General features: G+C 34.6%; 1 protein-coding gene across 1 annotated transcript; it reads right to left on the bottom strand.

Moving 5' to 3' along the window:
• Nucleotides 1-213: 213 nt before the first annotated feature.
• On the bottom strand, nucleotides 214-13,333 carry LOC120329323 (uncharacterized). The gene is made up of 10 exons (XM_039395921.2): nucleotides 13,072-13,333; nucleotides 12,227-12,349; nucleotides 10,611-10,753; nucleotides 8,457-8,671; nucleotides 4,346-4,471; nucleotides 4,148-4,242; nucleotides 2,834-2,969; nucleotides 2,436-2,539; nucleotides 1,546-2,201; nucleotides 214-1,392 (listed from the first exon to the last, which is right to left on the bottom strand). The coding sequence occupies exons 1-10, from the start codon at nucleotides 13,147-13,149 to the stop codon at nucleotides 750-752; spliced, it is 2,319 nt and encodes a 772-aa protein (XP_039251855.2). The 5' UTR covers nucleotides 13,150-13,333; the 3' UTR covers nucleotides 214-749.
• Between the last annotated feature and the right edge of the window lie 410 nt (nucleotides 13,334-13,743).

The following is a 13,743-nucleotide window of genomic DNA, read 5'->3' on the forward strand; positions in this document are numbered from 1 at the left end:
CGGGCACATATGGTTTGAAAACCACTGCGCTAGTGTACATAATAATTATGTATATTTGATTTCGGTCAAAAACTTATTTGGAAAAGGGAAAAAGCGCTCTTTCACTTTAACGTGTGATATCGCGATACCATAAAACGGCAGGTTAACTTCTCAAGTTTCAACAACTCATAAAAATAATTTGCTTTCCGCCGATTCTACAAAAATGAAGCATCGTGATGAATGTATAGTTTGATTCTTTTGGGCAAAGAAGAAAAATACAAAACTCAAGTGAATAAGAAAATAAATAAATTAAATATACCCTCCCAACAGAATTATTATTTGGCAAGGAATAAAAACATATTATAGCTACGAACAGTAGCTAAAGCTAAGTTTTAAATGCCTCTTCGTTAAAACACAAGCGAAAATCTTCTATACATCACTAAATAAATCACGCAATGATATGCTATTAAGTCAGAAAGTAATTCAAATAATATCCACCAAAAGATTTCGATATAAGTTTCACAGTGCCACAAAATATGATTTTCAAACAAATAAGAAATTAAAAAATAAAACTGAAAGCCTGGCGTACATCGGCAATTGAATTCACTTCTTCTCATCGATGAAATTACATTTATGCATCATTAAAGCTTGCAATTTTCTCGCTATGCATATGCATGGTTTATTGAAACTTTTTACATAATTTGTTTCAAACATGCCGTCAACAAATCTCATTGTCTATTTTTTGTGAAATTTAAAAACTAAAAACAAACTCATGACATTTTCAATATTTCATTTTCCAGACGTTCTCTTTCTTTTGGAGTGAGTGGAGTTTTAGAAGACCTAATACTATTGTTAGATCGTCGTGACCCGACACTTCTCGGAAATTTTCTCGATTTGGTGTTATTATTGCTTTCTGTGCTATTAGAGCACGGAGCCCATAAGGATGGTTTGCCAGCATTCGAACGCTTGGGTGCGGACCTTTCTGCAACAGGGCTTGGAATACTAGATTTTAATCGACTTTTCAGGACACTCCGTTTACCAGTTAAAGGTAACTGCTGCTTTTTATCGATTTGATTTGGTGATTGTGGCGAGCTTTTATCGCTGTGGTAACCTGTTGACGTGGAGTCAGTTTCTACAGCAATCATTCTCATTTCTTCGTCGACTAGCGCTAAATCAGCAGATGACATTCGAGATGGTGTCTTTTCATTCACGCTCCCGTTTTTCGGTAATTCTGACTCCTCCGTTTTTACTCGCTTCCTACTGACATCAGAAGATTCCCTATTATGTGCATTCTTTGAGGTTGGCGCTCTCGAGGAATCGCTCGACGATGGTAAGGAAATGGAGATGCTGTTTGTTCGGAACGTAGATGCAGAATGTAATTGAATATCGCTTTCCTTAATATATGAACTGTTCCTGAACGATATTTTAAAGAAAACTTGATAAACCAATTCATCAGTGTTTTTTATATAATGTTGGCATTAGTTTATGGTATATATATGGTCAAATCAAGAACATTAAATCATACTATAGGTAAAGGTTAATGTAAGCTATTGGGTAAAAAAATACCTTGTAGCGTTATCAGGTGTTGAAAAAAGCGATGCTTTCGTTGAACTTCTAGATAATTGAGACAATATTTTGGGTAATCTTCCTTTATTACTTGATTCAATTCTGTTTGAGCCCGACTTAACAGAAACAGATTCTTCCCAAACTTCCTTTGCATCATGATATGACGCTGTAGAGTTACTGCGGCTAATTTGTTCATTTGCAGTCCCAATGGCAGAATTATCCATTATGTTCCCGACAAGATCATTCTCATCTAATAAGTTATCAGTTGATGGGCATTGGATACCATTATTGTTGTTATTGTTTTGCGTTCCCATTGGTGCAATTTTATTCGAGGTTTTGGTCCCTTTTCTTTTTTGTCTACTAAAATTACCATTTTCAGTACGATGACGTGATTCTTCTTTTTCTATTTTGAAAGTTGACATAGGTATTGATTCATTATCGTGGTCTTCCCTTGTTTGTTTTGTGTTATACACTGTTCGACCATTTCTTATAGATACGTCACTCCCAGTTGCTCTCCCCTCTATCACTGAAGGCTCAGAGGAAGCCAGTGAAGAACAAGATTCATCGACAGACAGTTTTTCTCGAATTAAATCTCGGATATTCCATATTCGTATTGTACCGTCGTAGGAGGCGCTAAAAATCATGCTGTCGACAGCCTGTAAATTCATATGAATCATGAAACTTTTACCAAACTATTTTTCTTTTATTTATTTGAAAAATTGCACAGAATAATAACTCGTATTTTTGGTATAGCCAATGTATTTTGCAATTTTACTTACCTCACTACGAATTTACACGTGCTTTCATAAAAAATGTTCACTTCCGTGTTAGAAATATCATAATCATTAATAAAATTTGACATAGTTTATTTGACATTAGAGTAAACATACCATGATGCAATTCACTGCATATTTATGGCCTTTAAATGTTCTTTTCAGAGATCCTGATTTCGCGTCAAAAACTCGAACTGTATTGTCGCCAGAGCTTGTGATCACTGTTCAGTGCATAAAAGAATGATCCCAAATAGGGAAAAAATGTCGTGAAAATTTTCGAGATTTGAAAAATTTTATCAACTATTATGAAGTGTAGAAACAAAAACAAAAAAACATTTACAACAGCTAAAGCGTTTTGAAGTCCATACAACTAGTGATGGTAATCTGAAATCGTTTTGCGAAGAGATGTAACACTTTATTTTTAATGATGTTTTTCATTCTTAATTCACAAACAAATTTGCAAATTAAATGTGTCATCTTTAATCATGAACATAGATTTTATGTTAACAACTCACATAATCCTTTGTGATATTTCATGTCCGAGATCATATGTTCATGTCCAGAATATTTTCGTGTCGTGTCTCCAAATTCTGCTACCCAGCATCTAGCGGTGCTGTCTACACTTGCGCTATATAACAATTTTTGATTCATCTGAAAATTATTTTACAATTTTATTCTGATTTACAAAATGAATACAAAGCTGCTTAGGATAGTTTCTCATTACTCTTTTATTTGAAGTAAAACAATCAAATCGAAATCTGTCTTCTAACATAGTCTATAATTCAGGGCTACTCAACCGGCGGACCGCGTCCGAATCCGGACCTTTCGAGTATTTGATTCGGACCGAACCTAATTCCAGGCTTGTTCATGTGACATATTTTTCTGTTCCATACCCAACCCATAGCAATTATATATGCCTTTCCCATCCCATCCCATCCAATTCCCATTGGAATAAAATTCAGTAAAATTTGTTAAATTTAGGTTTAGCGTCTACTAAATAGGACTACATGTACGAAGAGACATATAAAACAACAAAATTTACCGACTTTGTTAACTTTATATTCATAACTATGTGTCTATCAACCCCTTCACAAAGTATATTGTTAGGGCTGAATATATTTTGCTCTTTAAAACTAACAAGAGAATTCGCTCATATATATAAACACGATGTCCATATAACGAAATGTTTTACCATCATTTCCCTGAAAATCATACGGTTTTTGTGTCCCACGTGTCTCATGGGAAATACAAATGTGTGCTGTCCAATCCCATCCCATGGGATGTTTCTCATGGACAAGCCTGTCAAATTCTTTATTTTGAATCATTAGCCCCACTTTTAAAGTTTCATTTTATAAAATGGCTTTGAATGTTTTGAATATATATGAAAAGAACTATCACACCATAATAAACAATCTTGATTACCTGATAAACATTAGCCGATCGAGGAAGTGCGCGTTTAAGAATGCCGAAATATAATTTCTGAAAACACCAGACTTGAATAATTTTGAATTTTTGTATGCGGATTTTCGGTAAAAATAGTTGAGTAGCCCTGGCCTATATTATGATATTGACGTAGGCTATATTACGATCTCCTTCAAATTATATGGTAAATTCATAACCAAGCGCAAATGTGCCCGATTTCAACATAATAGTCCATGGTACAAGCTATCACCATAACTGCGATTGCCTATTGTCTATCAAAACTAATTTTCTGAACTATTTATTTTACTTAATGAGAATTATCCTGAAGTGATTTGTTGAAAGTCATGCTTGAAAAATAAAATATTCTAAATTTTATATAGTTTCGATGAGCAAGTCCTCCCACTTACTTCTAGACATATAACCGATCCTTCGTGACCTTTGAAGCTTTTTAGTAATGTCCCACTCGCTAAATTCCACTTTTTAATTGAAAAATCTGTTGACCCTGTAAAAGTAGTACGACAGTATTAGCAAAAGGACAGGATATCGGCTTAATCTATTGACTATAAACACTTTGTAAAGTTATTGGTAATATTAAATCTTGTTACCTGTGTAGAGATATTTTTTGTCTCTGTCCATAGATAAACAAAGTATTGCTCCTTTGTGACCACGAAACGTTCGAAGACTAGTACCTGAATGAATACTCCAAATCTTGGCAGTACAATCCATTGAACCTAAATGACAATGACAAAAGTATTGAAAAAAGTTTCTTTAAGCATCCACACGAGTCGAGAAATATTATCTGTAAATTACTCATATAGGGTTGCCTACCATCCTTTAGTTCCAAGGACCTTATTTTAGACTTTTCTTTTTTGCCCTTTATGTAAAGTAAAAAATGCCGTGAACTACCCTTTATTTTTCAACATCATTATTACTACAAGCAGTGGCGTAGCATCCACCCCCGCAACCCCCGCGGTCGCGGGAGAGCCCACAGCGCAAAGGGGCCCAAGCGGTTAGAGTTTAGAAATTTAAGTCGTGAACCAAAAGCTGCAGTGCAAATCAAGTAATGCACATCTTATAACGTTGATGTTAGTTCTGCTCAAATCGTTTTGTTACGTAACAATGCCAGGGAGTCGTCGATTTCCGACGTCTTGCGGTTTGATCGCACCGGCAAAATTACGAAGGCTGTCAGAATGATGTCGAAAGCAAAACCTCTCAGTGGCGCACAGAAACGCAGAAGAGGTGGAACGTATGAAAAAAAATTATCCAAGATAAACGGCAAATTTTAGGTTACCATTGCCTTTTTATAGCGACATGTTATGCTTTTTGACAAAATAAAAAAGGGCTGTTTTAGCTTATGTCGGAGAGTTTTTAGGGTCATTTCCACGAAATATTTTTGCGGGGGGGCCCACGAGAGTCTTGCTACGCCACTGACTATAAGATCTGGAAAACATTCAAAAATCAAGAAAATATTAAATAATTACTTTATAGGGAAGGGATGGCGAACCTTTTTCAATAAATTATTCGAAAATTTCATTTTAATTGCGAAAAATAGAAGGTGAGTTATAGATACTGATATATGAATGGATGCATACTTTTGTTGTAATTACATTCGTTTAACTATGTTGGTGTTTTTGACATTCTGCGTTGATTTGAAAGTTCACCGGTCCGCAGAAATAGTTTCGAACTTTACCGGTCCGCAAACTAAAAAAGGACTTACACTTAGTTACACACGCGAATTTGAGTTGTATATTTTGGAGTTCACCTATATGCATTTATATTGAATATTGTCATTATTAACGGATTATGAGGTATTCTTGAAGGTTTATACAGTTTTCTTATTTATTTACCATTCTTATTAATTTTATGGTGTTTATTTTTGGGACATGTTATTTTGTTTTAGAAAATCATTTTTCAATCTACGTTGTCCATCTCTTATTCTACATTTTTGAATATTTGTCGTTTCTCATCCCTGAATGTGACAATTCGTGATACGCATTTCACATTTTGATGTTTGTGTCTTGCTCAAGATTTCATCCTACTTTTTCGATTTGTTAGTCTTCGCTATGCTACGCCTTGTGCTACCGCAGTGGTTCTTAAACTTTTTGAGTCGCGCCCCCCTTTGAAAAATTTTATAAACTTCGCGCCCCCCCTTTTTTCTTTGAAAATCTGCTTTTGTGATGGGCTGGTTGATCTGTGTGTTTAAAACACACAATAATAACAGACTTCTTGGCTTGCCTAACGTCTCCAAAATTCACTTCCAATACCCTTGGACAACCACCAGGTTCAAAAATACAGTTTACAAAATGGAGAAGTGTAAATGAATATATGAACACTATTAGCAAAAAGAAAAGAAGTTCTAAAAGTTATTATGCATGCGGACGATTCCCCGACCTTGACCGCTGAAAAATAAAGTAGCATGACGTTTGCGATTGCATTTTGTTTAAATATCCGATTGTTTTCGTCAGCCGCGACAAATTAAAAACACTTTCTTAGACGTTGCAAACCTTATAAATTCTTTGTGCCTGCGGCACACCTGTAATGTTCTAAAACTACCGACTTGAAATGAATTTTTCTCCGTGTGATTTATCACAAACTTGGGAATTTCTCTAACAATGATATCTGAAAATGAATCATGTAGCAGCATTGCAATGGCGCGGAGTAAGAGTTGCAGCGAATATGAATCAAAACCAAATGTAATCTGGCAGTTTACACATTTTTATGTCTGCGGATTGCCGTGGTATTTTGGGGTAGGGGTGCTTTTGTTTTATTAAAGCAATCACAAGGTAATTATTTACAATTAAATAAATAAAGCAACCATTTTAAATATGTATATCGGTCATGGATCTAATATTTTATTCAACCATCACAAAAACCATTACATATCCATTGAAAAAGTCGGCTCTTCTAACGAGTGGCGTAATCTCAACGACTGACCCATGCAGGAACCGTATCGCGGAATTTCGGGGTTATCTTGGACAAAAAATAATTAAAATAGAGAGACATTTTGAATTCTTGTTGTTAACATAGATTGAATATTACGATACAGAAAAATTTATTATAATGTGAAAAAGCCGGCATTTTTAACACAACGCGGAGATCGTTTTTAGGAGCCGTTGCTTGGGAATTTCTGATTCCATTTTGTGACCTCTCGCGCCCCCCCTGATATCATCTTGCGCCCCCCAAGGGGGGCGCGCCCCCCAGTTTAAGAACCACTGTGCTACCGTGTCGTGATAAAACAAAAATGAAGTTAAAGTTTATAGTTTAAAATTGTTCATTTTCAATGCCACAGCAAGATACAAATGAAGCATAATGTGAAAGATTTTATAATTGTAATATGCGTGTATAGTTATCATGCATCATTATTAAAGACATTGGGTCCTTGTGAATAAAACGTTGTCAAGGTTCTGCTAAAGATCTACTGCGCATGAAATCGACGTGATGTATAAGCTAGATATAAATTTTCTATCAACCACATCACGTATATGAGGCGCAAATGAGCGCTACACATTAAATCGACAGTCTCATTTTTATCAAATTGGTTTATTTTGATATGATGGTGGTCATAGATAAAATTGTCTCAAAAACAATAAAATTGACTTATTACTGTTCCGCTGCATTTAATTATTCTTTGTTGAATGTTTACCAACACCTATGCGCTTAGAGCTATTCAGTTATTTAGTTCACGTGGGAATTGAACAAGCGTTGCAAATTCTTAGAAACCAGTTTGTTTATATGTTTTTACTCGAAAACAACTGTACTTTATCGCGACCTCCGCTTCGACATTACAAATATACTTCGAAATATCTTACTAAACAAGAATGAGAGTAGAATATGATTTGGTGTTTTCAAATACTATAAATTTGGTAGATATAAGATGATCATGTCTCATTGAACATTTCGGCTATCGTGTTCGAGTTATTCAAACAAATCTTAAAAAGGTTTACATGTAGGCATATACATGAATTGTAATCCAGCTCAACTTCGAAATTGAATATTTTTCAAGTTCAACTTAACAGACACGATATCACCTTTGTCTGTTTTTTAGGAAATTTTGTATAGCATATTTTAAATTCTTTTAGCTGTAATATTCACGATTACATCAGACAAATTCAGCATTTCATTTCATTAACAGCATTTCTGTCACAAATAAAATTTTCGTGCGTCGTGCGATTAGTCAAGGCTTTACTTAAGATCGCAAACACATAATAACTTCCGAAACAATAAAGAAAAACTGAATCACCAAGAACATATATATATTTCGGCCACAAAATTAGTTTCTTGAAAACACGAATTTGACACCTCATTATTCAAGTCGATCGCAAGGAGGTTTTCAAACATAAAAAAAAACACAGCGCTGAATTTTGAGTATTTGAATTTTTGACATATAACGCGCAATTCAAGGATTTATCTATTGAATAATATAGAATAAAATCATGGAATAAAATTATATAGTTATAAGCCTTCACAGATAACTCACAGTGAATTTATCCCATTTTATTTTAATAGGTTGTTCTAAAGGGGCATTCCGGATATATTAGCTGCTGCAAAATATGGAAAGGCAGATTTGCGCTAACTGGAAGCGTGGATAAAACAATCCGAAAGTGGATTGTGTTTTCTGGTAACTGCGTTTTAAAGATGGAAATGCACAGGTTTGCTGAAATCTGCTTACACCTTGGGAAAACATAAAAAACTTGAAAAAATAGCCGATTTACCCACCGGTAATGAGAGCATCCTTGTTTCGATCGATGTCTTCGGCACCCATAGGGTTGTGCTCTGCTGTTTTTACGTATAGCATTGGTAGGATGCTTTGTTTGTGTCCGCGTAAAACACGAGCCGCTTGCCCAGTGTCAACGTTCCAGCATATAACGGTGCGATCGTATGACGCACTGAGGAGATAGATACCAAATGGTAGCAATGTGTTGACTATTCCCCTGAAATAAAAAGAAATGAAGTAAGAAAATTGATTTGAACTACTTTTCGGTATTAATTTATGAATTAGAATCAAATCTGGTATCTAATCGCATTGACATAACTTAAAAATAAAGTGCTTAGTTACAGAACGATCTTTACTAGTGTGACGTAACGTATACTAAAGGTCATCATATAAATTTACAGAAAGATCACATCAGCGCGCTTTGTGAAAGCTCAATATGTTTATGCGAATTTAATGTCCGTTTACTTTTTTAGAATTAAAACATCCAAAATGCATTCGATCCAAAATTAGAACATGTAACTGTCAATCAATAGACTATTTTTCTATCGACGACTTTAGTTGAAAGTATCTGTTTGAGTAATTAAATTGTTGAAGATGATATTTTCTTGATACGTTTAATACCAATGTAATAAGTTTTCATACTTTAAATTGATAAATTTCTCTGACTTTTAATCACGGTTCATATCTTTGTTCGAAAAATAGTAGTTTGTTTCGAATTTTTGTTATGTTATAGCTATTGTACTCGTATGATTTTTTCTTCTGTAATCTTATTTTATGACATACATGACTCTACTGGACAGATAATTTGTAACAGCCAACGAGAAGTAGTTCACGTAATGAACGTGCATTGTGTGTGTTCGAGTTACGTACCTGATTAAAAAGAACAGTTTACGAGTTTACAATATTTGATTCTACAATCAAAATACAATCTCGTGGCGACTTATAAAGCCCAAAATCTATTTTATATATGCGCATATTCAGTCCTACTGGATAAGTAAGCGTGTTTGCAATTATATTTTAAATTATTCATAGTCAAGAAGATTGTTGTTTTCTAAATTATTAAATTCTTTCCAAGATCTTGAATGCTTTATATTTTGGCGAACGTTTAATTGAAGTGCGTCTAGAACTTGCTTGGACAAGATCAACATGGAATAAACGATAATTGAATTTGCCATGAAATATTTATGAAGAATATTCTCCGCAAGTGGAACAAAAAAGATGCTTAAGTTGGATGAGGTAGCATCAATATTCATGAACAATTAATAAGTATGAATTTCAGGAAAAGAGTTCCTTTATCGCCATTAAATGAAATTTTGGTGGCGGGAGAATAAAATTTTCGATTATTGATAAATATGTTGCCATAGGCATTAGGCTAGAACATAGGGCTCTCCAGAAGTATGTGGACCGATATGGAGGTAACTAATTTTGTTCGCCTACTTTACATCGAGTTGTGTACAGGGACTGAAAATTATGGGCAGGGGGTATATTCACTCGGATAGCACAGACAGTCCCCGAACCCATAATAGAACTAAAATAACGAAAATCGGAATAAAATTATGACCTATCCTAACCGGGTACACATACTACGGGAGTACCGAACATAGTTCTAGAAAACAATAATTATTTAAATAACATACATAATTAGGCAACATGAGAAGTTGATAAAACATATCAACTGTAGACGATAGGGGAGCGTGTTGTCTTTGCCACGATTGTATAGAAATCTGTATTAGTTCTGTTTATTATACAATGGATAATATTCGCGGTTAACTGATACCTTGTGTTGCTCATAGTGAACGTTGAAAACGCAAATATTGTTTCTATGAATCACATACAACGTGATTTATGTGTAAATTACTCTGAATAAACGATTTGAGATATGTTGATGCGTAAGAAAATATTCATTCTTCCAGAACAGATATCGTCCATTACACTTACCAATATTGATACTACGCTACTTTTATATAATATCTTCATCTCTCGACACGTACAAATTTATTTATTTAGTGATCTAGTTTTGCAACAGAATATTCTATTGTTAAACTGTGGACACACCTATAATTGCTGCGCTCAGTGTCACTTGCAAGTTTTTACTTTATCACTCTTTTATATTAGTCATCTGTAATACTTGTTACACCAAGCATTACTCAGCAAACCTGTGCATTTCCATCTTTAAAACGCAGTTACCAGAAAACACATTCCACTTTCGGATTGTTTTATCCACGCTTCCAGTTAGCGCAAATCTGTCTTTCCATATTTTGCAGCAGCTAATATATCCGGAATGCCCCTCTAGAACAACCTATCAAAAAATGGGATAAATTCACTGTGAGTTATCTGTGAAGGCTTATAACTATATAACTTATATCTATATTATTCAATGAGTAAATCCTTAAATTGCGCGTTATATGTCAAAAATTCGAATACTCAAAATTCAGCGCTGTTTTTTTGTTTTTTTTTCATGTTTGAAAACCTCCTTGCGATCGATTCGATTAATAAGGTGTCAAATGCGTGCTTTTAATAAGAAACTAATTTTGTGGTCGAAATGTATATATGTTCTTGGTGATTCTTATAATAAGGCATAATAAAATAAAAAAATCATTCTCAGTATTGTTATTATCAATGTTTTTGCTATCCATATTGAATATGTTGATCTTGAAACGAGACAGCGTTATAAGTGGTTGATTTCATGTAACTGGATTGCGAGTGATGAAATTTCAAATATTTACTCAGACACACACCAAATCAACCATAAAATATCAATTGATCGTAAGCACTGAGCATAACAAACTGTAGACCGCAAAATTCATTTTTTAAGCCACGTAAGACTGAATCTTTATATCTACAAGCATTAATGAGGTCTAACTCGAAAATGAGAAGGGGAACTGTACAGCCAAATATCGTCATGCTAACAACCGAATTGCGTGAGTCATTTTTGGCGATTTCGAGTTTTTTATAAAATAGGTATTTATGTAATGCTGCGCACCTGTCTGTTAACTCAGATTTTATTTTAAGAATTCCGAAACCCATAAAAATGGAGATTTAATATGACATGCACATTTGTGCAATTGTTTCGTCATAATGAATTATCATTGTTACCGCAGGACTATTATGACGTCACAAAGGCAAAATAACCTCGGCTAAGTATTTCCGAGTTTTCGCATCTCGGATTCTAGCTTAGCGCGTATTAATTTGAATTTATACTACAGTATAGGCACTTGTGATATTCACTGTCCGAGTCCAATACACCTTGGTTGGCTTTTATTTTGGGTGCATTGCTGTTTTATTCTTCATATTTAATCTTAGTCTTATTTCGGTGGATGTGCAGAACGTGTTATATTGATGAAATATATATTTTTAAACATAAAAAATAATGCAATTGAAACTGATTAGATATTTTGGGGATTAGACATTGTAGATACTGAGAATTACATTCGTTTTTGGAATGTTTAGTTTTCAGGACTGGTGCATATAGTAAAGTCGCAAAATTGCGTATGTCCCCAAGTCATAAACACATTTCTGCCTAAGTCACAGTGCGCCATTATGACGTCACTTAACTGCGTCATACAAATTGACTTAAATCCGGCTACGATCAAAAAATTGAACCATGCGTTTTTCTCAAAACTGCTCAAAATGACTTACGCAATTCGGTTATTAGCGTGACGATATGGTTCTTTCACTTTTTCGAAATCAATTATTTCGAATTGGCTATAAATATCCATGATCATTGAATACCGCAATATGCTTGAGTACTGCTATCTCGCGATATCATTACCTTGTTTTCGTAGGTTACTAAATCCCAAATTCTCGCAGTTCTGTCGTCGGATCCGGTGAGAAGATAACTACCACTTGCTGATATATCCATACAGTTGATACCCCCAGTGTGACCTCCTAGGGTCTATGAGAGATGTAAAAAAAAATGATCACAGTGGTCACCCCGAAAGGGATGTAACAAATGCTTAGGCGACAATGTTGCTTTGTCGGGCGACCACAAGCAAAACTACAATTTGATGAAGAAATGTTATGAATACGAGTAAAGTGGTGATTATCGAAAGACTATTGAGTCCACGGATATTAATTTAATATTGATTAGACCGGTGGTTCTCAGCCTTTTTTGTTTCATGGCCTACTTCCGTTGCAAAAAAAATCTGTGACCCAATACTTGCTTATGCAAGGGGAAAAACTACAAGTGAAACAAAAAAATTATTTTCGCGAAAATAGTTACGTCCACCTTGATAATTACAATGAAAATTACGATTTAGTAGTAAAAACAGCATTATCATTCGTTTTTAATACAATCAAATTTGACTAAATTATCGATAAGTCTAGCAATACCCAATAGATTTGTGGCCCGCCTCGTTTCTGTGGCCCAGCAGTCGGCCATGGCCCACTGGTTGAGAACTGGTGAACTAGATGCACGAAAGTACACACGAAACAATACAAAATTAAAACCCATATGGGAAGCAAAATCGCCCAAAGTAATTTTAACAACAACTTCGTGGAAACCATCTGACCCGCACTATTTTTAGCGGGGACTTTTCATACCGAACGACTAAAATATATCATGTTCCCACTTTTTTAAAAGCCGTTAAAAATACATAGAAATATAAAGATACAAACCTTTAGTAGTTGTTTACGCTTATCGCTTCCTCTATTCGACCCTGGTTTACTCTTTTGCTTTGAACCTCCTGACCCCATGACTTGTTCAGTGCAAATAAATTTAAATCATATTGTAATGGAATCTGATTCGACAAAATGAAAATAATTCAAGTCGAATTGTGAAAATATATTTATTATGAAATTAGAAGTAAACGACAAGACATTTAATTCTGCAGTTTAATAGGCTTACAAAATATCAGTAACAAGAGAGCGATGCTCAAATATACAAACGCGAAAGCCAAAGAGAAGCAGTAGCCGATTCTGCCCTCATTCAGTTAACAGTACTCTTTTACAGCACATTACCTTGTCTACCGTAAGTTACAGTGAAAAAACTTCCGACTTTCGCGTAGCAGGGGAGTAACACGAGAGAGATAATTTTCATTACTTTTGGAGACGTCATCACATGAATTTCGAAGTGAAAAACGATTCCCATATAGCCCACAGGAAGTTTTGAAATAAATAGAAATAATACCATTCTAGTGAAAAATACAATCTTTAACCACCGGAAATCTCGAAGCAATTGATCCTGTACTTATGAGGTAAGCGATTTTTCCATAACAATAAGAAGAAAAACACCAACAAAAACAACCATATATAACATAATACAATTCATGTCCAATAATACTTCGGGGG

The sequence above is a fragment of the Styela clava genome, chromosome 12, assembly GCF_964204865.1.
Source record: "Styela clava chromosome 12, kaStyClav1.hap1.2, whole genome shotgun sequence".
NCBI classification, from domain to species: domain Eukaryota; kingdom Metazoa; phylum Chordata; class Ascidiacea; order Stolidobranchia; family Styelidae; genus Styela; species Styela clava.

Excerpts from the sequence above, each read along its gene's own strand:
- LOC120329323 (XM_039395921.2), bottom strand. The coding sequence starts at position 13,149 with ATGGGGTCAGGAGGTTCAAAGCAAAAGAGTAAACCAGGGTCGAATAGA. Across the intron at positions 4,472-8,456 it reads CAAGGATGCTCTCATTACCG|GTTCAATGGATTGTACTGCC; the intron begins GTGGGTAAATCG and ends ATTGTCATTTAG. Across the intron at positions 1,393-1,545 it reads ACACCTGATAACGCTACAAG|GAACAGTTCATATATTAAGG; the intron begins GTATTTTTTTAC and ends AATATCGTTCAG.